The sequence below is a fragment of the Pongo abelii genome, chromosome 10 (assembly GCF_028885655.2).
Source record: "Pongo abelii isolate AG06213 chromosome 10, NHGRI_mPonAbe1-v2.0_pri, whole genome shotgun sequence".
Taxonomy (NCBI): domain Eukaryota; kingdom Metazoa; phylum Chordata; class Mammalia; order Primates; family Hominidae; genus Pongo; species Pongo abelii.
This window is the reverse complement of record NC_071995.2, coordinates 95,060,529-95,086,429: the sequence shown is the minus strand read 5'-3', so window position 1 is coordinate 95,086,429 and position 25,901 is coordinate 95,060,529. Positions and strand designations below refer to the sequence as shown.

The 25,901-nt window shown below is 37.9% G+C and overlaps 1 protein-coding gene across 3 annotated transcripts in view; it reads right to left on the bottom strand.

Moving 5' to 3' along the window:
• The window catches only part of CFAP54 (cilia and flagella associated protein 54), a 386,240-nt gene that overhangs the window by 313,584 nt on the left and 46,755 nt on the right, over positions 1–25,901 (bottom strand). For 2 of the 3 annotated variants that reach the window (XM_054527528.1, XM_063712225.1), the window contains exons 12-17: positions 25,544–25,629; positions 22,626–22,760; positions 20,145–20,295; positions 13,162–13,238; positions 6,886–7,014; positions 6,394–6,520 (exon numbers count right to left, since the gene is read on the bottom strand). In XM_054527528.1, coding sequence (XP_054383503.1) covers positions 6,394–6,520; positions 6,886–7,014; positions 13,162–13,238; positions 20,145–20,295; positions 22,626–22,760; positions 25,544–25,629 — 705 coding nt within the window. The remainder of the gene's footprint in view (positions 1–6,393; positions 6,521–6,885; positions 7,015–13,161; positions 13,239–20,144; positions 20,296–22,625; positions 22,761–25,543; positions 25,630–25,901) is intronic. The other variant, XM_063712226.1, reaches the window with a different exon arrangement.

Below are 25,901 nucleotides of genomic sequence, written 5' to 3'. Positions count from 1 at the left end.
CATCAGCTTAATAAAATGATAGCACTTTGCCTCACCAATAATAAAACAAATGGCCAATGTATGCAGTCTAATGTGATACAATGGAATATAAACAGCATCACCTGCATGATCATGAGGAAACTACTAGGAAAGATCAGATTGTGGAACATGTCTTCAAAAATATCAATGTTATGAAAAAAAAAAAGAAGTTGGAGGAGTTATTCTAGATTAAAGAAGAATATGACAGCCAAATGCAATAAGTGATTTTTGATTACTTCTTAGATCATTTTAAATAAAATCCATTTTCCCCAAGAAGGATATTTGAGAACAATTATGGCAATTTGAAAATTAGATGCATAATAGAGCACGTTCTCAGACATATGTGAGAGCTAAAAAAAAAAGTTTACCTCATGGACGTAGAGAGTAGAATGATGGTTAACAGAGGCTGGGAAGAGACTGGGGGTGTGGGGATAACCAGAGATTGGTTAATGAGTACAAACATATTGTTAGATAGAAGAAAAAAGTTCCAGTGTTCAATAGGACAATAGGGTAGCTATAGTTAACAATAATTTATTATACATTTCAAAATAGCTAGAAGATCTGAGATGTTCTCAACACAAATAACTGATAAATGTTTGAGATGATGAATATCCTAATTACCCCGGGTTGAGTTTTGTACATTGTATGCACGTGTTAAAATATTGCATGTACCCCATAAATATGTACAATTATTATATACCAATTAAAAATGTAAAACTATAAAACATTTAGAAGAAAACATAAGAAAATCTTCATGATCTGGGGTTAGGTAAGGAGTTCTTAGATGAGACACCAAAATCACATTACATAAAAGTAAATAAATGATCAATTGGATGCTAAAAAATAATTATATAATCAATAATATTATTGTATCAGTGCTATCTTTCTTCAGAGTGATAATGGTATTATGGTTATTTGAGAGAATGTCCTCATTATTAGGTGATAAATGCTACAGTTTTCAGGGGTAAAATATATCATAATGTCTGCGACTTTTCAGCCTATGGATATGTGCATGTATATTTCTATATCTCTACACATACATAATATGATATTGATATAATAGGTATATACATCTATAGATGTAAATACATAGATGTATAAATATACATATTTATATGTGCATGTAAAGAGAAAGACAGTAAACGTGGCAAAATGGTCATGATTGGTGGATTTAGGTGAAGGTTATGTGGATGGTCACTACACTATTCCTTTAACTTTCTGAAGGCTCAAAAATTGTTAAATAAAAAGTTGGAGGGAACAGTTTACCACAGTTAACTTTTTAATTTTTAACTTTTATGGGTACATAGTAGGTGTATATATTTATGGGGTACATGAGATGTTTTGATACAGATACGCAATGCATAATAATCACATCATGGAAAATGGGGTATCCATCCCCTCAAGCATTTATCCTTTGTATTACAAACAATTCAAGTATACTCTTCTAGTTATTTTTAATGGTATAATTAAATTTTTTTTCTAAGATGGAGCCTCGCCCTGTCACCCAGGCTGGAGTGCAGTGGCGTGATCCTGGCTCACTGCAACCTCCACCTCCCAGGTTCAAGCCATTCTCCTGCCTCAGCCTCCCAAATAGCTGGGATTACAGGCATGCACCACCATGCTCGGCTGATTTTTGTATTTTTAGTAGAGACTGGGTTTCACCATGTTGGCCAGGCTGATCTCGAACTCCTGACCTCAAGTGATCCACCCGCCTCTGACTCCCAGAGTGCTGGGATTACCGGCATGAGCCACAGTGCCCAGCCTTACTTCGTTGATTGTATCCTTTGCTGTGCAGAAGCTTTTTAACTTGATATGATCCTACTTGTCCGTTTTGCTTTGGTTGCCTGTTCTTAAGGGGTATTGCTCAAGAAATTTTTGCCCAGACCAATGTCCTGGAGATTTTCCCCAATGGTATCTTGTAGTAGTTTTATAGTTTGAGGTCTTAGATTTAAGTCTTTAATCTATTTTGATTTGATTTTTGTATATGGCGAGAGAGAGGGGGGTCTAGTTTCATTCTTTTGCATATGAATATCCAGTTTTCCCAGCATCATTTATTGAAAAGACTGTCTTTTCTCCAGTGTATGTTTGTCAAAATGAGTTCACTGTAGGTGTGTGAATTTGTTTCTGGGTTCTATATTTTGTTCTATTGGTCTATGTGTCTGTTTTTATGCCAGTACCATGCTGCTTTGGTTACTATAGCTCTGTAGTATAATTTGAAGTCAGGTAATGTGATTCCTCCAGTAAAGTTGTATCCTGCAACTTTACTTAATTTGTTTATCAGTTCTAATAGTTTTTTGTGGAGTCTTTAGGGTTTTCCAAATATAAGATAGTTATCATCTGCAAACAAGGATAATCTGACTTTCCAATGTGGATGCCCTTTCTTTCTTTCTCTTGTCTGATTGCTCTAGCTGGGACTTCCAGTACTATGTTGAATGTTAATTCTTTTGTCAACCTGGGAAAATTTTCGATTTTTAAATTACCTTTGAATATTTTATTTTATAAATACAAAAATATATTTATCATGTATGTATGTTTCAAATCACATTAATATAATGAATACATGTAAACCACCACCCAGCACTGGAACTAGAACATTAGCAGTAACTTACATCTACCTATATGCTTTTCCTTCCTACGCCATCTCCCTGCCACCTCCACAAAGGAACCACTGTCCTAAACTCAAGGTCATGCTTTTTAATTTTATAGAGAGTGTCAATAAAATCTGGAAATGCAGATGAGTTATACATAATGTCTTCAAAGGACATATGTTTATGTTTCCAGACTTTATGGACTACCTGCATACCTGATAACTATAGTTTTCTTTATATGATAAATTTATGTATATGCAGGTCACTTTTTAATATACAGTTTTATCAATTATTATGTTACTTATATTTTTTATTATACTTTAAGTTTTAGGGTACATGTGCATAACGTGCAGCTTTGTTACATATGTATACACGTGCCATGCTGGTGTGCTGCACCCATTAACTCATCATTTAGCATTAGGTATATCTCCTAATGTTATCCCTCCCCCTCCCCCACCCCACAACTGTCCCCAGAGTGTGATGTTCCCCTTCCTGTGTCCATGTGTTCTCATTGTTCAATTCCCATCTATGAGTGAAAACACACAGTGTTTGGTTTTTTGTCCTTGTGATAGTTTACTGAGAATGATGATTTCCAATTTCATCCATGTCCCTACAAAGGACATGAACTCATCATTTTTTATGGCTGCATAGTATTCCATGGTATATATGTGCCACATTTTCTTAATCCAGTCTATCATTGTTGGACATTTGGGTTGGTTCCAAGTCTTTGCTATTGTGAATAGTGCCGCAATAAACATACGCGTGCATGTGTCTTTATATGTTACTTATTATATATAACATAATAAGCCTTAAGAATCCCATGGTTTCATTTTTTAGCTTGATTTAAAATATCCTACTGAATGTAGTCTTTCATTTTATTTTTTTCTGACCCAATCCTCCCATCACACTGAATGTAGTCTTTTAAAACTTACTGTTTTAAAACAAAAATTACATTTCTAGAATTCATCCACGTTGGTCATTTTCATTGCCATGTGATATTCCCTTATGTGAATATATCACAGTTTCTTTATCAATTCTCTATTAATGGACACTTGGGTTGTTTCCAGTTTTTTGCTATTATGAACACTGCTTCTACAAGCATCCTTCTATCTGTAGTTGGTGTACATGTTCAAGAAATTTTACAGGTATGTACCTATGAGTGACATTGCTGGGTCATAATTTAGATTAATGTTTAACTTTACAAAATAATTATACTGGCCATAACTGCTTCCTTTTCTATGAAGTTCTCCTTGTTTCTTTTGCTTATTGTCTTATTATTTGTCTTATTATTGATGTTTTGGAATTTTTGTACATTGTTCATGCTAATTGTTAGTAAATTGCCACTAGGCAAAGAGATGGCATGAGAAGGAAGATTCAATTGGTCATCGTTGCCTTTGAAGATAGAAGGTGGTCATGAGCCAAAGAATGCAGGTAGCCTCTAGAAGCTGGAAAAGACAAGGAAACAGGTTCTCCCCCAGAGCCTCCAGAAAGGAATACAGCTCGGTTGACACCTTGATTTTATTATTATTTAACTTTCGCTTTAAGTTCGGGAGTACATGTGCAGGTTTGTTGCATAGGTAAACTCATGTCATGGGAGTTTGTTACACAGATTATTTTGTTACCCAGGTATTAAGCCTAGTACCATTAGTTATTTTTCCAGACCTTCTCCCTCATCCCACCCTCCATCCTCATAAAGGCCCCAGTGTCTATTGTTCCCCTCTATGTGTCCATGTGTTCTTATCATTTAGCTCTCACTTATAAATGACAACATGCAGTATTTGGTTTTCTATCCCTGCATTAGTTTGCTAAGGAAAAGAGCCTCCAGCTCCATCCATGTTCCTGTAAAGGACATGATCTCGTTCCTTTTTATGGCTGCATAGTATTCTATACTGTGTATTTACCACGTTTTCTTTATCCAGTCTACCATTGATGGGCATTTAGGTTAATTCCACGTCTTTGCTATTGTGAATAGTGCTGCAATGAACATACACGTGCATGTGACACCTTGATTTTGGCTCAGTGAGATGCAGTTCAGGTTTCTGACCTCCAGAACTGTAAGATAACATATTTGTGTTGTTTTAATGCACTCAAGTTTGTAGTAATTTGTTACAGCAATAATGGCAAACTAATACAATTGTGAAAAATGTATGGGGGACTTGGAAGGGAAAAATAAAAGCATTTAATTTGAAAAAAAAAGAAAAGAAATATAAATTGCAAATATTTCTCCTAGGTGTGGTGTGGTTTTGGGGTTTTTTTTTTTTTTTTGATTTCCTTATCTTTAAACTTTTTTAATGATGAGAATTTATTTATATTAAGGCAGCCAAATGTATTCATTTTTTTCTTTTAGGATCAGCACTTTTTGAATCTTGTTTAAGAAGATCTTCCCTACTCCAAGCTTAGAAATATATTCTACCATATCTTCTTCTAAAAGTTTTTAAGATTTTTTTTTTACATTTCACTCTTTGGTGCATATGGAAGATATTTTTGTGTATGGGAAGGTAAGAAATGTAATTTGGTTTTATCCATATGGATATCCAATTATCCAACGAATATGAGGTATTCTAGCACTTTGAAATAAATTTTGACTTATGTTAGAGCGAGATCCCCTACACTCACCTGATTTTTTTTTTCCTTCAGGAATGTCTTAGCTATTTATGTCTTCTACCTACATTTTGTAAGATTGTAAAGGTCTACCCAAAAAAATCCTACTGGAATTTTTATTGAAATTGCATTGAGTCTATAGATCTATTTGAATAAAACTGAAATCAGAATAATCTTTCTGATTATTTGGTCTTCTTATCAATAAACACAATCTACCTTCATTTATATAGTTCTTTAACATTTTTCAGTAAAGTCTTATATTTTTTGCATACTTACAGCTCTTTGGTTAGATTGAATCCCTTGGTATCTTACAGGTTTTTTTGATATAAAAATGATGTCTTTTTATTATATTTGCTAACTGCTTGTTGCTGTTGCATAGAAATATAATTACATATTATATATTACATATTATATATTATGTATTATATATTATTATTTTTGTATATACTGATAGATTCTTTTGCATTTTCTAGGTAGACAATCATATAATCTGGAAAGAACAGTTTTGTTTCTTCTTTTCCAATCCTTATATGTTTATTTTTCTTATCCTCTTGCATTGGCTAGAATTCTCAGTATAAATATTTTTTTCATCTTTCTGCACTAATCAGCAGTGTGTCTACACTGCTCACTCTTAAATTAACCAGCATTTGAATAAATCTATTTAGCTCTATATAAAATATGATCTGAATGCTTTACACGCCCCTTCCAGGAACTCGTCCCTGACTTTCTTATGTGATATAGATATTTCTGTGTGCCCATAATACTCTGAGCCCACCCCTATTACAAAATGTATCAACCTCAACTGATACGGTTGGCTTACTTATCTAGAAGCTCAAAAGTAGAGACTGCCTTATTTGCACCTAGCCTAATACAATGCCTGGATTTTAGTAGGTACTCGATAAATGTTTGCTTGGTTGAATTAACAAAAAATAATTTACTATAACACAAATAAACATAATTAATTAACTTTTTAAGACATTTACTAACTGATTTAATATGCAAAGTGTAAAGCAATAAGGAAAAGTTTAATTATGTTTTTATTGATATTAATTAGGGAAGTAGAAAAAAATGAAATTTATCTGAAAACTTCAGTCAACAAGAACACAGTTTTCAAATTAAATTGATTCTGTACTGGAGTGTGGCTTAAAATTGATTCAGAATGGTTACTTGCTTTAATGACTACTACCTTGCAATTTGTCCAGAAGCACAACAGCTATTCGATGCTGAGCTTGAATTAGTTCAAGATGCAAATCCATCATGAAACTATTTGAGGCAAGTGGTTTGTAAGTATCTCCATCTACATGGTGGGTACGCTTTGGTCCAACAGAGTTGAAATAAGAAGAAATATGGTTATCAAAACACACAAAAATAGCTGTATACTATTATCACTCAAGTTATCATCATCTTATTTGTAACCATTACATTCTGCTCACTTCTCAGCCCTTTGCAATTAGCTTAAACACTAATAAATATGCCCTTAGAATTCATCAGTGTCCTCTTCATTAACAAATTCAAAGACTCCTCATTCTCCTAGATCTCTTCTGGGAAGACGGAAATATATTTCTGGCCAATAAGAGGTAAGCCACCACAAATCATGCTTTACTTACCTACTTTCAAGGCCAGTCTTCTTCCCAGTTAAGTAAAACTTCAATCTAATTTAAGACTTTTCCATTCTTACCTTGGCATAGCAGTGGTCAATTACTGATGATCCATTTGGCAAAGAAGTTAACATGCAATTCAAATTTATTCCACCGATTGCTCTGTCAAGAAGTTTATAAGCAAAAAGTAACTGTTCCACAGGATTTTTCTAAAATAATTTTATAAACAAAAAAGAAAAAGAAAACTTAAGGGAAAATCAAATGCAACATTTCCAATTTTTGACAATAATTCAAAACCACATAACAGAAATTTAAATAGTCTATCTAACATTAACAATGTTATGTTTCTAACTAAATGCATTTATCTGTGACTAAATGTGGAGTGCTATCAATATGGGTGACAATAATAAATAAATTTCACCATTTTTCCAAATACAAATTAAACCTTTCACAAACATGTATTAATATATATAACTTCCATTTATGGTTTGCATAATTCTGATTGTACCAAATGTACTGGTAAATTTTTAAAACAGAGTTCACATAGTTTGTCACTTTCATATACCTAATTTGAAAAGCATTTTTTAAAACAATTTCAGAATCTCAGACTAGAAATTTAGAGTCCATCAACCCAACAGTCTATATTAGTCTACATAATGATTTTCAAAAACTAAACACTTTTTAATGTAATCATTCTCACAGAGAGACAAATATAGAGAATAATATAAAGAGCAACCAGCTTTGCCCAAACTTTCAAATTTTCCATATTTTTCCATATTTTTAAAGGAAATAAAGCATACAGATATATGCATGTTATATATATATATATTTATATATATATAAAACTATATAACTATATATATAGTTAACTGTCCACAGTGCCACTCCTCTTCTCTGCCCCAGAGGTAGCCACTGTCCTTGAATTTGGTTTTATTATTTTGTGCATGTTTTTAAACTTTTACTACATGTGTATGTATCCTTAACCATATGCAATATCACTTTGCATATTTTTAATTCTCTTTTATAAAACTCTGTAGGCTCCTTTTAAAACTCAACCATATGTTGTTGAAACTTATTCCTGCTGGTATATGTAACTCAATGGGTCAGTCAGGGATTGGTTATGAACACAAAACTACTCTACATATTTCAAGCAAAAGAAGACTTAATACACAGAATTAGAGGTGTTCGTCACCATTGCAAGGCATGAAAGAGCCAAGATCAGGAAAGCTGCCAGTGACAATTTTGCTTCATGCAATTCTCAAGAGTTTGCTCAGAAGCCTCTGTGAACCTAAGAATCTAGGAGGCAGCTGACAACAACCTCAAGCACCTACTACACTGAAGCAGGTGAATTGCAAGAGTTTGCTCAGCATGCCTGGTAAACTCATATCGTCTATTCACCACTATGGATTAAGAACTATCTCTTCTCTTCTGAATTACAAATTCATGCAAATGCCCCTCATTGGAAGACTAATTTAAAACTGTACAGAAATGAGATGCTGGAAATATAGTTCCAGGTTTCCCCCCTATAATGCGAAGGTAACTATAGAAGGAAATTGCAATGATGCCAAGTTTACTCTAGTACAAGCCTACTCCAGTTCATTCATCCTCACAGCTACAATGAAATGGTGTTACTTGGAGGAATATGTCACAATTTACCCACTCTTCGGCCAACGGACATTTAGGTTACTATTACTAAGGCCAAGCGTGGTGGCTCACGCCTGTAACCCCAGCACTTGGGGAGGCCAAGGCAGGAGGATCACCTGAGGTCAGGAGTTCAAGACCAGCCTGGCCAACACTGTGAAACCGTGTCCCTACCAAAAAATACAAAAATTAGCCGAGCATGATGGTGTGGACCTGTAGTCCCAGCTACTTGGAAGACTGAGGCATGAGAATCACTTGAACCCAGGAGGCGGAGGCTGCAGTGAGCCCTGATCATGCCACTGCACTCCAGCCTGGGTAACAGAGTGAGACCCTGTTTCAAAAAACAACAAAAAAGATTACTATTACTAAATATGCTGCAATGTATTGTACTTGTCTGTGAATAAACACAAAGATGATACTTTCTTTTATTCTTTTTTTTTTTTTTTTTTTTTTTTTTTTGAGATGTAGTTTCGCTCTTGTTGCCCAGGCTGAAGTGCAATGGTGTGATCTCAGCTCACTGCAACCTCCGCCTCCCAGGTTCAAGCAATTCTCCTGCCTCAGCCTTCCAAGCAGCTGGAATAACGGGCATGCGCCACCGTGCCCAGCTAATTTTGTATTTTTAATAGACACGGGGTTTCTCCATGTTAGTCAGGCTTGTCTCAAACTCCTGACCTCAGGTGATCCACCCGCCTCGGCCTCCAAAAGTGCTGGGATTACAGGTGTGAGCCACCACGCCCAGCCCAAAGTTCATACTTTCTTTACAGTTCTTACACCTTTTCTCTGCTTTCTTTTTTTACCCATCTGTCTAAGACTTCCAGGACATGCTGAACAGAAGAATGACAGATATCTTTATGTGGTTACACTACTATTAAAGGGCTGCTTTTAATCTTTTACCATAGGTATAGCATTTACTCAAGGTCTTTGGATGACACCCTTTATTAGATACAGAGGTTCTTGTATATTCGTAAGAGTTATTTTTTTAAAGGATGGTTGTTTTTAAAGAGGATGGTTGTTGAATATTATCAGATGCTTTTTTTGCATCTCCTTGTCTAAGTGAAGTAGTCACATGTTTTCCTTTCATCAGCTAATGCAATGTATTGCATTATATATTTCTAGTGTTAAATCATCCTGGCATTCCTAGAATATAAACAATTTTGCACTATATATACATACAGACACACACACACACACACCCATTCAAGAATCGCAGGCTCAGGACGGTTCTTAAGTAAACCAAGTAGTGTAAATTCAAATTAAAAACCTACTTGAGGGCAGGCCCCAAGGTTATAAATCATTAGCAGGAGGAATTTTCTCCTATTCACTCCTCTTCTCACTACCCAAGTTGAGGTATCTCCTTATACACATAGGCAGAGGCAGGGTTTTTGGGTTTGGGGAGGGTTTTTTGTCTTGTTTTGTTTTGCTATGCAACAGGGTCTCACTCCAGCCTAGAATGGAGTACAGTGGCACGATCTTGCCTCACTGCGGCCTTGATTTCCCGGGCTCAGGCGATCCTCCCACCTCAGCCTCCCAAGAAGCTGGGACTACAGGCACGTGCCATCACACCCAGCTAATTTTTGTATTTTTTTTGCAGAGTCATGGTTTCACCATATTGCCCAGGCTGGTCTCAATCTTCTGGGCTGAAGCGATCCACTCACCTCGGCCTCCCCAAAGGGCTAGGATAAAAGGCGTGAGCCACCACACCCAGGCCAGAGTTTTTTTTCTAGTCTACCTTTTCCTAGGATATAATCTTTTGTAGGTTCTAACTTTACGTACGAGTCTCCTTTCCAACCCCCATCTTTCATGTGCCCAAGCTTCATCTCTTGTCCCTGGATGGTTGTTAAAAATCTAAGCATCTTTGTATAACAACTATGCCCATCAACCTACTGCAGCATCCACTCATAAACTTACCATGCTAGTTTTCAGTTCCCTTTTCTATTTTGGCCCCTGGGATTTACCTAACTTTCTCATGAGCTCTGCAACATGCCTGAGGTTGTTTGTTCAAATCTGTCCAAAATCTCTAAGTGTTTTCTCCCAGGAGGATGTTCAGGTCATCTTGCCATTTTGCTAGAAACAGAAGTCTCTAAAGATATCTTTTTTTAAAATTTTTTTATTTTTTGAGACAGAGTCTCACTTCGTTGCCCAGGCTGGAGTGCAGTGGTGCGTGGCTCACTGCAGCCTCCGCCTCCCAGGTTCAAGCGATTCTCACACATCAGCCTCCCAAGTAGCTGGGACTACAGGCAGGCACCATAACGCCTGGCTAATTTTGTATTTTTAGTAAAGATGGGATCTCGCCATGTTGGCCAGGCTGGTCTCAAACTTCTGATATTAAGTGATCTGCCCACCTCGGCCTCCCAAAGTGCTGGGATTATAGGTGTGAACCGCCGCGCCCAGCCAGGATATCTTTTTAACATCAAAAAATTTCAAAGACCCCACATACTCACATTCTATCATCGTCATCATCACCATCACTACCACCACTATCATCATCTTTATGATCTTTATCATCCTCATCACAGTCAACATTTGACTAAAACATGTCCCAGGTACAAGGCTAAATGCTTTACTAATAATCTTTTAGTTGCCATAGCCCAGTATAAGGTGGATACAAATTAGTTATAATTTTATAACCCATTTGTTGAAGAAAGAAATGCTCTGTGTTCAGTAAAACTTTGAAATAAGTTTTCTTTCATTTAATCACAATAGTGTCTCATACATTTTTTAAATAGTAGCATGTATATATGCAAGTTATATAATTTATCCCACCTACAGAATCTTCTGGGTGAACATATGAATTGTGGATTCTCCTTACAATAAACTGTCATCTTCCCCCCCAACTCCATTCCCCTCTCAGTGAGTCTAAAAACCCTAAGTTGAGATTCAGTGCTTTACATAAGACGTAAGAGAAAAACAGCAGCTATCATGTGTCAGGTACTAGTTTCCACATTATAATATCTCATTTAAACTATATAACAACTCAGTGGAATAGGTACTATTATAATTTTCCAGGTGAGGACACTTAAAAAGACAAAATAATTCATTCAGCATCACACAAATAGTCAATATCAGAGTCTGAACTCAACTACAGGTTTCCACACCAAATGCTGTGCTCTTCGACCATGCCAAAGAAAGTATGTCTACCATATGCCCAGTACAGCTGAGCAGATTGTGTATTGCATAACTTTAGGGGGTAAAATTCACACTGTTGTCATCACAGACTTCTCTGTATTTATTTTGACGATTTCCAAGCAGATGGTAATAAATCATCTTTAACAGAGGGTACATTTTTCTTATTTAAATAAATAACAGTTCATAAATGGTCTCTTGTTTCTTTGTTGTGGGAAAATTGCCACCTTAAAAGAAATCCATTTGATATAGTGGTTTTAATTGCCAGAAAATTTCTCTCTCAAGGCAAAATCTAGCACTTTGTACCTATGAGTAGGATTTCTACATCTACCCTACTCTGCCTCAGAGAATCAGTGCTAGCCCAAAAGCCAGTGATTCTCAAACTCTAATGTCCTTAAAAATCTACCAGGGAGGCCGGGCGCAGTAGCTCACACCTGTAATCCCAGCACTTTGGGAGGCTGAGGTGGGCGGATCACAAGGTCAGGAGATCGAGCCCATCCTGGATAACATGGTGAAACCCCATCTCCACTAAAAATACAAAAAATTAGCCGGGTGTGCTGGCACATGCCTGTAGTCCCAGCTACTCAGGAGGCTGAGGCAGGAGACTGGCTTGAACCTAGGAGGCAGAGGTTGCAGTGAGCCAAGATCGCATCACTGCACTCCAGCCTGGGCAAGAGAGCAAGACCCATCTCAAAAAAAAAAAAAAAAAAAAATCTACCGGAGGAACTTTTAAGAATCTCACACCTGAAGTTGTGATTGCATATGTCTGGAGTGAGAAATAGGAAGCTGCATATTTAGCAGACACTGTAAGTAATCCCTGGGAAAAACATTGGCAGACAGCTATTATGCCACCTCAATCTCTTATGCATGTCAGTCTCTGTTCTCAATTTAAGATTTCTCAAATCTAGCTCTCTTCAGAAGACACAAGACAGCATAAAGCACTCAGTTTGCATCCCCTGAAACTTAGCATTAGAAGAGGAACATGCATTTGAGAAAGTAAATTCAGAACGACCCCACAGTCCTCCTGTACATTCATGATGGCATTTGATTGGTACCATTTCTTAGGACTTTATCTATTATACCAAGTATGGAAGAGAATAGATAAAATAACACTTTTAAAATTAGCACTTGTTCTTATATTTCAGAGGGCTCCCAAATATAAATGTGAAGGGGGGGTGGCATGTTATTAAAAACCAAGTAAAGTCATTTATATATATGCATTATATAAATATCTTTTATACAAATATCTTGAAGACATTATCATTTAGGATAGGAGTTCCTCCTAGGTAGGGGAAAGGCAAGGTGATCAACAGAGGTTAGCAGAGGAGGTGAGTTTTATCTATACTAGGAATATTTTGTTTCTTAAGCTAGCATATGAGGAAATGGTAAATTATAATGGGGGTTCATTACAATATTATTCATAAAAGGCAGAAAAATGTCCCTATAGTTCTCAATATGTAAAGCCATATAATCCTCAAATTTTAAATATTCAAAATTATTTCTACAATTAACCATTATGCATTTACAAATTTAATATTATTTGAAAATAAAAATTCATGTTTCACCTAAATGTTCTAAATATGTAGTAATACCTGTAATATTGGAAGAATTTCTGTGATTCCTTTTGGAGCTCCAGGGAATTTGTTAGTCCCTTCTCTTAAAGGTACGTCTGGAAAAGAAAGGAAGGAGAAAGGGAATGAAGGATGGAGGGGAAAGGAGAAGAAGAGATGGAAAAAAAGGAAAAGTAGGAAGAGGAAGAGGACAGGGCAAGGGCAAGGAGGAAACGAAAGAAGAAGGAAGGACCAGAGGAATAAAAAGGAGGAAAGAGAAAAATGGAAATACAGCAGTGAATCATAATCGTAAACAACTTTATGCTAAATTAATTACTTTTTAATTACCGATAATCTCAGAAATGATTCAACACTAGAATTTGACTAAGCACCAAATTATTTCTTTCATGTAATTAAATTTTTTCTTCTGTAAGGTAATTTAAAAAAATCTTGTAACAAACCAAATCAAATATTTATCAACAAGTCAATATCATCTTTCTCTATATTCTATAAGGTCCATTTAAAATCTTTCAGAGGCCAGGTGCAGTGGCTTACACCTGTAATCCCAGCACTTTGGGAGGCTGAGGCAAGTAGATCACCTGAGGTCAGGAGTTCGAGACCAGCCTGGCCAACATGATGAAACCCCACCTCTACTAAAAATACAAAAATTAGCTAGGCGTGGTGGCATGTGCCTGTAATCCCAGCTACTGGGGGGTGCTGAGGCAGGAGAATTGCTTGAACCTGGGAGGCAGAGGTTGCAGTGAGCGAAGATCATGCCACTGCACTCCAGCCTGGGCAACAGAGCAAGACTTCATCTCAAAAATTAAATAAATAAATATAAAAGCTTTCAGAAAATAACAGCATAGAAACCCTATCAATTTGGACAAATATCAGAGAACACTTGTACTTTATGTTTTATGTGGCAACAAGGTGTTAAGAATAACATTCTTAGAAGTTATAAGAATTTATATATCTAAATGGGGACAACCCCTCATTACATAAATATAGAAGTTTTCAAATTTATAAATGGACTATGCTCCAATATTGATTAGCTCTTCAGAAATGAAACATTTTAACAAAGAATCAATAACTTAAATTTTACTTAGCCCATTTATAATGATATAAAACAGTAATGTCCCCCACAGTAACTAGTAAATAAAACAATAACATTAAGTAAGAAATAGACTTTTTTTTTTTTGAGATGGAGTGTCACTCTGTTGACCAGGCTAGAGTGCAGTGGTGCAATCTCGGCTCACTGTAACCTCTGTCTCCCAGGTTCAGGTGATTCTCCTGCCTCAGCCTCCTGAGTAGCTGGGACTACTGGAACATGCCACCACGCTTGGCTAATTTTTGTATTTTTAGTAGAGGCAGGGTTTCACCATGTTGGCCATGCTGGTCTTGAATTCCTGACCTAATGTGATCCACCTGGCTCGGCATACCAAAGTGCTGGGATTACAGGCATGAGCCACTGCACCTGGCCAGAAATAGACGTTTTTAAAAAGTAATCAGTAATGGATAATGTAGAAAAATTATCTTGGCTAAAGAAAAGCTGGAAACTATATATTTTTAAATCTTCAAGCTAAGAAGACAGTGGAAAAAATAAATAAATAAATACATGGCCAGGATCTTGGGAAGGAAGTGTAAAGAAAAAAACAAACTATTTTTCCCTGCTCTCATGCCACAACAATCAACACAGATTTCTGTGACCAAGTGTGGAGTGGGGGGTCCCCACATACCAAACATGAAATCAATTCTGCAGGGGACACCAGCTGGGTATTCTCCAACCCTGTTCACTTCCAACACTACCTTGCAGATAGAGTCAGATCACACAGATTGAGGACTCAGTCCCATAAGACTGCTGTTTCCCCCACTCTGCTCCCTGCTTCCAATGCTGACCATAATCCCCAGCTTGTTTTACCTGTGCTTCTGACCAACTGGCTACAAACTAACTTTCCCGTGAGCCCCTCCCTGGGTCTGATTAATTTGCAAGGGTGGCTCACAGAATTCAGGGAAACAGTTATGTTTATCATTTTATCATAAAGGCTATTACAAAGGATACAGATAAAGAGATACATAGCATAAGGTACAAAGGAAAGGGCATGGTGCTTCCATGCCCTCCCAGGACCACCAGCCTCCAGGAACCTCCAAGTGCTCAGCTATCCAGAAGTTCTCTGTACCATGTCCTCATGGACCTTTTATGGAGACTTCATTAGATATGCATAATTGATGGATGGATGGATGTACAGCTATGCAGAAATGTGATTGGACAAAAAGGGTATGATCTAATACCCTTTAGGAACCCATTGCTATGATTTGAATATTTGTCTCCTCCAAACTCATGTTGAAATTTAATCCTCAATGTGGCAGTATTGAGAGATGGATCCCATAAGAGATGACTGGGTCACGGAGGCTCTCCTCACACGAATAGGTTAACTCATTCATAGACTAATGGATTAACAGGTTAATGGATTGAGGAGTTATCATGGGAGTGGGACTGGTGACTTTATTTTTTTTTTTTTTTGGAAATATACTGTTTGTTTTTTAAAAAATAACTTACACTCACTCATATTTTACTTACTGGTCCTGTTTTATGTCAGTTCAGAATTTTGTATCTTTTTTTATTTATTATACTTTAAGTTCTGGGGTACATATGCAGAACGTGCAGGTTTGTTACATAGGTATACATGTGCATGGTGGTTTGCTGCACCCATCAACCCATTATCTGTATCAGGTAGTTCTCCTAATGCTATCCTTCCCCTAGCTCCCCACCCCATGACTGGACTGGTGACTTTATAAGAAGAGGAAGAGGTCAGGTGCAGTGGCTCATACCTGTAATCTCAGCACTTTGGGAGGCCGAGACGGGTGGATCACCTGAGGTCAGGAGTTCAAGACCAGCCTGGCCAACATGGTGAAACCCTGTCTCTACTAAAAATACAAAAAAATAGCTGGATGTGGTGGCTTGTGCCTGTAATCCCAGCTACTCAGGAGGCTGAGGCAAGAGAATCACTTGAACCCAGGAGGTGGAGGCTGCAGTGAGCCAAGATCGTGCCACCGCACTCCAGCCTGGGTGAAAGAGCAAGACTCTCTCAAAGGGGAAAAAAAAAAGAAAAGAAAGAGATACCTGAGGTAGCTTCCTCAGCCCTCTATCATTGATGCTCTGCACCACCTCAGACACTGCAGAAAGTCTCCGTGAGTAAGAAAGCCCTCACCAGATGCAGCCCCTAGACTTTGCACTTCTCAGCCTCCACAACTGTAAGAAATAAGGTCCTTTTCTTTATAAATTACTCAGTTTCAGGTATTCTGTTATAAGTAACAGAAAATGGACTAAGACACCCAGCAAGGCCTGTCTGTTCAGATTCTTCTTGGCCTCTCTGGGCCACATTCCTTCCTCCTGGGTATGGGGCAGGACCCCTTCTGAAATGAGTCTTATGTCCTACAATCAGACAAGGTAGGTCAAAGAATTTCTTTATGATTAGCTCAAAGACAGAGAGGCAGGAGAAGATTAGAGTATATTTTCAGTTTCTATGGCCATCCTTGGAGAGAAAAAGGAGCAGGTGAAAGGAGGAAAGTAGAAAGTCAGAGAGAGAGAGAGAGATATTCTGTTTTCTGAGGTCTGCTTCTGAGCCCTAAAGTGCCCCAACATTATAACAAAAGACTCTTTCACTTTTATCGCTCCAAAGCTGTTCTGAAGCTACTTCATGAACCAAGGACAAAAAGCCACTCTTTAACAAAAGGTATGCTTATTGTTTTAGTCACTTAGGAAATAAGAACTATGGGAGTCATGAGCCAGGAACTGCGGACAACAACAATTATTTATATATATATATATATAAAACATACAAAATATACATGTTCATTGATGGTTTATGTTATTGGGAAGGTTTCCAGTCAACAGCAGGCTATTAAAGTTAAGTTTTGGAGAAGCCAAAACATGGATTTAGGATGGGTGCCCCTAACCCTCATATTGTTCAAGGGTCAACTGCATATATATCATATATCATAGTATCACAGAGTCACATCTGAATATTGGAAAGGGAGGCCAGAGAGCATAGAACACATTAGAGCTACTTTTCCCACTGGGGCTTATATCAATTCTGGAGAGAGAAGCTGAGAAACTGAGTGATACCTCTGATAGCCTTGAGAGAAAAGCAACAGGGATTGGGATCCAGGGCCCACCAAGGAAGAGAAGCAAAAGAGACTGCATCCTAGAAATTAGGGTGAACTGAAAATAGATCTTCAAGGAGAAAGCATTTCAGCTTCAAAATATCTTAATCCCTTAAACTGGAATAATGGGATCCTAGAGTATTAGTGCCTTTCATGCATCTAGTAAAAGCAAGCATAAATCTTCCCTAGAAAAAGAAAACATCATCCAAAGCCTCAATTATTTCTACAAAATACCTAGCAATAATAATGTCCATTACACACTCAAAAATAACCAGACTAGCCAAACAGGTGATGAGGTAAGTTCTTCATTGAAGACTTCAGTATAATAAATGCAAAAGGAATGAGAGAAGTTAGGAGTCCCTCCTGGCTTCTTACCCCCAGTCTCCTAGCAGCCCTTCACCAATGACAGATAAAAGCCGTAGAAATACAACTTCATTGTACTTGTTCTGTATGGGATCCTAGAGGTCCCTCATGGGAACAGGCCCTGAACTCACAACAGCAGCCTTCTCATTAACTTACCATGCATTACATGGGGCTTCCTTTCCTTTGCTGTCTCACTTCTCCACTGTGCTTCCCTGGATAAGGTCCCAAATAAACTACTTCACTCAAATCTTTGTCTCAGAATCTGCTTCTGGGGAACCAACCTAGACCTGAACTCACAGATAAATCTTTATAGCACAAAAAGTGGGATAACTAGGCATTGTGTGCCTCCTGATTCAACGCAAGGAAGTAAATAGCACTACCTATGAAGTACTGTTGCTGAAAAATAAGACAATTGGCAAGAATTCTTCTTAACAAAGTATCAGCAGAATCTAAGTAAGCATCCAGATCTAACTATCGGGTGAGAAGCAAGTTAATCAACATCACATGGAGGGAAATGGCCAAATCCAGAATGTGGAAAATCCCACAGGATAATGACTCAGTTTCTTCAAAAGATAAATATCTTGAAAGGGGAGTATGAAGGACAGAAACCATTAGAGATTAGAGAGATTTAAGAGACATGTCAAGAAAATACAATGTGTCGGCCTTGTTTGGATTCTGATTGGAACAAACCAACTTTAAAAGGTATTTTTTAATACAATCAGGGACATCGGAATTATTCCCCATTTTGTAAGATATAATAATAATGGCACTGTGGTTTTATGTTTTTAAAAATCCTTATCTGTTAGATAAATAGTTAGATATACACACATACACATGGTGGGGTGGTATTTGCTGGAAAAATTACATGTCTGTTTTAAAATACTCAGAGGGGTGAAATGTTGCAGGGAGAGATGAAATAAGATTGAAAAGATTTGATAATTATTGGTGCTGGATGATGCATACATGGTGATTTATTTTTTCTCTCCACTTTATATTTAAAGTTCTGCATAACAAAAGTTTTTAAAAGGAAAAAAAGCATTTTAAGCCAGGACATTTCAGAAATATAACCTGAGGCCAATGAATGTGTTCGATGGCCAGAGACTTTTAACTGATGGTTGTCAAACTTTGATCTATATCAAATTCACCTGGGAAGCTAATAAAGACTAAAAAGGTCCAGGCTAGCTGAAGTAGGACAGAGCTTGGGCCTTGCGTTTTTAACAAGCTTTCAGGTGATATTGATAACAATCAAAATTTGAGAACCATGGCTCTAAAACTCCATCTGCAAGGCCACACTCAACAGCGGAGGACAGGCAGAGTCAGATTCGTGAATCTCCAAGTAAACAGTAACTTTATTACCAAGTCCTCCAGATGTCATACATGCTCTATAAGTGGGGTGAAACAGCAAAGTAAACACCCTCCATGGACTCCTCCACATTATTCTGCACCCCATGAAATATGGTACAGGGCTGCAACCAGAGGCAGAACAAAGAACAAGGAGGTCAGAGCAGAAGGCCTTCCTTTGAGAGAAGATATCTCCTGAATGGAGAAGAGAAAGGGGTTGAGACAGGAAGAATGGGGACTGGTGGGGTGGAGGGCTAGGAAATGAAAGCAAAAAGAGGAAGACAATAAGGATAAGAAGAAAAAGAGAAAGGGGAGGAGAAACAATAAATGAAGAAAGAATTTTAAAAGGAAGGCATTAGAAGAAAGAAAATAGAAAAGGAGATAGAAAGTAGAATGACACTGATCCATTCAACACGTACTTGATCTCCTGCACTGTGTCAGATGATGTGGTGGGTGCCAAGAATATGACAGTGTCCAAAATATAGTCTTCCTTCAAGCATTCACTCACGGGAAATGGAAGGGGAGGAAAAACAAAGGAAGATAAAAGAGAGGAAAGGTGGCTGGGTGCGGTGGCTCACATCTGTAATCCCAGCCCTTTGAGAGGCGAGGGCAGGCAGATCACTTGAGCTCAGAAGTTTGAAAGCAGTGTGGTCAACATGGTGAAATCCTGTCTCTACTAAAAATACAAAAATTAGCCAGGCATGGTGGCCAGCACCTGTAATCCCAGCTACTCAGGAGGCTGAGGCGGGAGAATCGCTTGAACCTGGGAGATGGAAGTTGCAGTGAGCTGAGATTGTGCCACTGCACTCCAGCCTGGGCAACAGAGCAAAACTCCACCTCAAAAAAAAAAAAAAAAAGGGAGAGAAAGGGAAAAAAGAAAGAAAGAGAAGGGAGTAAAGGGGAGTAGGCAGTAATTAGGAACAGAGAAAAGGAATATGAGAAGACAAAAAGGGTTTTGTCCTTCACTGAATCAGAAAGCATGAAACCTTAACATCCACTTGATGAAACTATCTTATTATCTATCTCTAATTATAAATCCTCAATGAAGCATAATATTGAAGTGCCTGGTTTCCATTAGTAGGACTTATCCTGTATTTGATATCATACCTATATATTTGTATTTATATATGTACATAATTTTTCAGCCAACATTTTACCTAGAGATTGTTTAAATTTTCTTCCTGGGCTTCCTAAAGATTCCAATATTTCACTTAACCGTAATGTGACTTCTGCCACTACCACAATGTCAATGTCTTCCATTTTATAGCAGTGAATTACTTCATTTATCTGCCACAGAAGATAAATCCACTAAAAAGAGAAAATACACAGCAAAATCAATTAAAAGTACATGAAACTGTAGAAACAGTCACATTTTTCAAAACTTACACTTCCTTGAAACAACCATCTTCTAATCATATGGAAATGTTACACAGGTACCCCTCCTTATTAATGCCTTAATTAGAAATAATATAAGACTCAGTAATCCTTTTAAAATGATATTTAGTAATCAATCTGTTTATATAAATTCATAAAGTAGATTCATTTAAGTTTAGTCTGCACATCTATAGCCATTATGGCAAATTTATGATCGGTTATTTGTACATATCAGTGAATAGTATCTGTATCCTCAAAGTTCTCACTGTCCCTTCGAAGCAGCTATTATGATTACTATCAATATCCTCCTTATGAGTGGGGAAGCAGGTGTTTCAGGCTCCATATCAGGTGCCTTAGATTGTCTTTCATGGCCTGGCACAGTGGCTCACGCCTATAATCCCAGCACTTTGAGAGGCTGAGGCGGGTGGATCACTTGAGGTCAGGAGTTCGAGACTAGCCTAGCCAATATGGTGAAACCCCAGTCTCTATTAAAAATACAAAAAATAGCCATCATATTGGTGCACACCTGTAATCCCAGCTACTCTGAAGGCTGAGGCAGGAGAATCGCTTGAACCCGGGAGGTGGAGATTGCAGTGGGCCAGGATCGTGCCTCTGCACTCCAGCCTGGGCAAAAAGCGAGTCTCCATCTCAAAAAAAGAAGAGAAAGAAAAATTGTCTTTCATGCCTGTATCCCCAAAGCTTAGCACATAAAACCAACTATCACATTTTGGGACCTGAGATTATAAAATGGTATTTATGTACTCATATTATTACTTAACAGAATACATGATAAAAATCACACCTATGCATACTAATGTAGCTAATCTTATGCAGCTTCCAAATTACCAAAGCTACAATATTTGTTATTATTAAATTTTTTCTCCTAAATTGCCAGGTTATAATATTCAAATGCTCACCCTTCTCCCTCCTATAAAGTAGCTCTTTTAAATGGTCTAAATATATTATTGCATGGGGGAGAAAACCTGACACTCTTACTTCTCTGTATTCTCTATTATTAATCTTCTTTTTGAATTGATCCAAGCTCATATGACCTCAGATACACTATATTTATTTTTTATTTTTATTTATTTTTTTTTGAGACAGAGTTTCACTCTGTTGCCCAGGCTAGACTGCAGTTGTGTGATCTTGGCTCACTGCAACCTCCACCTCCTGGGTTCAAGCAATCCTCCTGCCTCAGCCTCCTGAGTAGCTGGGACTGCAGGCACACACCACCATGTCTGGCTAATTTTTGTATTTTTAGTAGAGATGGGGTTTCACCATGTTGACCAGGCTGGTCTCAAACTCCTGACCTCGGGTGATCCACCTGTCTCGGCCTCCCAAAGTTCTGGGATTACAGGTGTGAGCCCCTGTGCCTGGCCCATACTATATTTATTATCCACTTAAAAGCTTGAGGCCAGGCACAGGGGCTCACATTTGTAATCCCAGCACTTTGGGAGACCAAAGCAGGTAGATCACGAGGTCAGGAGTTCGAGACCAGCCTGACCAAGATGGTGAAACCCTATCTCTAGTAAAAACACAAAAATTAGCCGGCCATGGTGGTGGACGCCCGTAATCACAGCTACTCCAGAAGCTGAGGCAGGAGAATCGCTCGAACCCGGGAGGCAGAGGTTGCAGTTAGTCAATGCACTCCAGCCTGGGTGACAGAGCAAGACTCCATCTCAAAAAAAAAAAAAAAAAAAAAAACCTGAAAAGGCCGGGCATGGTGGCTCATGCCTATGATAATCCAAACACTTTGGGAGGCTGAGATGAGCAGATTGCTTGAACCTGGGAGTTTGTGACCAGCTTGGGCAACATGGTAAAACCCCATCTCTGCAAAAAATAAAACAAAATTGCTGGTCATGGTGGTGTATGCCTGTAGTCCCAGCTACTAGGGAGGCTGAGCTGTGGAGGATCACTTGAGCCCAGGAGGCAGAGGCTGCAGTGAGCCAAGATCACGGCACCATACTACTCCAGCCTCCAGGACAGAGCGAGACTCTGCCAAAAAAAAAAAAAAAAAACCTGAAAAGGCCTGAAACACCTCTTCGCCCCTCACAACAAACAAAATTAGAACAGGAGTGCAGGGAACACACATTAAAAGAAAGGGTCACTCAGCACTAGAAAGAATATCTTCTTTACATATGTATATATGCAAATGAAAGTCATTAACCAGGTGAAAAATTGGAAAAATTTAGATTTGAAATGTGTATGGCAACTTGAATAAGCAATAGCAAAAAAACATGTGAAAGGGAATGCAAAAGGAATACTTTGTTAGTAGTGATTTTCTGGGTGAATTTTGCATAGTCATTTCTGGATATATTAAGCTGCTGAATTCCTAATTTGCATTTCTGCCATAGGAACATTATCATGTCCACAACAATTTCTTTATCAGGTTGAACATCCTAAAAACAAAAGTGAGAAAGTAAATGAGTAGGAATAATAAAATACATGTATATAACATTTACTGTGTGCTGAGAAACACTCTAAGAGCTTTACAAATACTAACATGTTGAATCTTCATAATGACCCTATGAGAGGAGTCCTAGTATGATCTCCCCATTTTACAGAGGAGCAAACTGAAACACAAGGAGATTAAGTGACTTTCCCCAACATGAAATGACTAAAGAGTGGCAGATGGGAGGGATTCAAACCCAAGTAGTCTAGCTCCAGAGTTCTCACTCTTTTTTTTTTTTTTTTGAAACAGGGCCTCACTCTGTCACTCAGGCTGGAGTGCAGTGGCAAGATCTCGGCTCACAATCTCACCTCCACATCCCAGCAGGTTCAAGCGATTCTCGTGCCTCAGCTTCCCAAGTAGCTAGGAATACAGGTGCACACCACCACACCCAGCTCATTTTTGTATTTTTAGTAGATACGGGGCTTCACCATGTTGGCCAGGCTGGTCTCGAACTCCTGGCCTCAAGTGATCCACCCGCTGTGCCATCCCAAAGTGCTGGGATTACAGTGTGAGCCACTGTGACCCACCTAGATCCATCACTCTTAATGAACGCTCTATGCTCTTCTGCCTCTCTAAAAAGAAAATTCCCAAACATTTTTAGGCGAGTTTGCAAACCAATTACTCCCACCCAACTGTGAAATTTACATATACTTTTCTCTTTTTAAAATTCTTGCATTAAAATAATAAGGAATTGGACATGCGCAGTGGCTCAGACCTATAATTCCAGCAGTTTGGGAGGCCAAGGCAGGTGGATCACCTGAGGTCAGGAGTTCAAGACCAGCCTGGCAAACATGGCGAAACCCTATCTCTACTAAAAATACAAAAAGTAGCTGGGCATGGTGTCATGTGCCTGTAGTCCCAGCTACTTGGGAGGCTGAGGCACAAGAATCACTTGAACCCGGGAGGCAGAGGTTGTGGTGAGCCAAAATTGCACCACTGTACTCCAGCTTGGCGACAGAGCAAGACTCTGTCTCAAAAATAATAATAATAAGGAATTGGAGCAGGGGGAGATGAACTAGTAACTAGAGAAGCAATGGGGAGTTGGGAAAGTGTAGAGACAAGAAGGAAAGGGAAAAGCTGAACAGAACCTCACACTGGGTGTCAATTGATGAGCCAGAATGAGTATGTTTTCTCTCATCCAAGCTACTTGCCTCTTTGCAAAAGAAAATTATTATTCATTATAGCTAAACTAGAAAAATAACAAGTTTATGATTAAAATATACCAAACCTGGAGCTCTCTGAGGCTGCTCTAAGACCTAATTTGCATAGGTAGCACCTTCCTGCAATGTTTGGGAATACGACAGATATCAATAAATGTTTATTGAATTGAATTAAATTGAATTGAATTGAATTGAATTGAACTAAGACATATATCATTTTAGCAAAACAGATAAATGAAGGCCAGGCATAGTGGCTCACACACCTGTAATCCCAGCATGTTGGGAGGCTGAGGTGGGCGGATCACCTGAGGTCAGGATTTCGAGACCAGCCTGTCCAACATGGGGAAACCGGTCTCTACTAAAAATACAAAAACTAGGCTAACATGGTGGCACACGCCTGTAGTCCCAGCTACTCGGAAGGCTGAGGCAGGAGAATCACTTGAAACTGGGAGGCAGAGGTTGGAGTGAGCTGAGATCGCACCACTGCACTCCAGCATGGGTGATAGAGTGAGACTCTGTCTCAAAAAAAAAAAAAAGAAAGAAAAAGGAAAAGACAAAGAAAAATAGATAAAGGAAAGTTCCCTACTTTTTTAAGCCTTGATCGCTATTTTTTGGTTAGCTCTCCCACTGTAATAATTTATTTACTGCCAAACACCTTTCTTTCAAAAATTAAATACCTGTCACAGGTTATAATTTATTCTGACAAACCCAGAAGAAATGAAAAATACTATAAAGCAGAACTTCTCAAGTGTGCTTCACTTACCTGGGCAAAAGTTAATACAGTGCTCTATAACTGTGGTTTACATACTTTTTAAAAATGACAACATAACCAAATTTTCAAATGAAATTTCATCAGAATCCCAGTGTTATATACAAAAGTAACAAAAACAGATTAGGAAGCTACTACTTAAAGTTGGGCTTCTCTATTATCCTCAGCAAACTAACACAGGAACAGAAAACCAAACACCACATTCTCACTTATAAGTAGGAGGTGCAGCAAACCACCACGGCACATGTTTACTTATGTAACAAACCTGCATGTCCTGCACATGTACCTCAGAACTTAAAATAAAATAAAAATTAAAAACAAATAAATTAATTTAAAAAACAAAACAAAGTTAGGTTTCTGAGGATCCCTGAAATTTGTTTAATAACCATTGCTGTATTATAATAGTTTTACCTGAACACTTGTACCCTCTTATAGTTCATTTTAAAATACTGGCCATTGTGTGCAAAGTGACTTCCAATAATAACAAGGCTTTGTACTCATGGACTGAAAGCAGTATTTCATTACACATATTAACTCTTCTTAAAAACCACTGCCTCATTTCCTTCATTATTAGAAACATAGCCTGAGAATTTCCCAAAAAGGAACAGACACTCAAAATGACAACAATAAAAAGAAACTTAAAACTACAAGTCAGAATCTAACTTAATCCTATATTCTAATAATTAAACAAAATAAAATTTTAGCAAGGCGTAATTCCTGTGATATTTTAAATCCGGCCTTAAGTTAGGCACAAAAACCTCCTTCTACACTAATAAAAATTATTTAAAATAGCTATTTCACCTGGGGAGCAGTGCAGACACAGACATACAAGGTTGCTGCCAAATGGAAAATATCCTCTGAATATCCACAAGTCTTCAAACAAGTATCTAAATTCATAAAGTAGAGGAAAATGAAACAAAAAAAATCACTTACAAAATTTCAAATAGAAAAGGCACAGAAACACAAATATGCTACAAAAATGATACAAATGATAGGCGGGCAAATATCATGTCAATAAGACAAATTAAATACTTCTATATGAAAACTAATCTTGGCTGGGCACAGTGGCTTATGCCTGTAATCCCAGCTTTTGGGAGGCTGAGGCAGACAGATCACTTGAGGTCAGGAGTTTGAGACCAGCCTGGCCAACAGGGTGAAA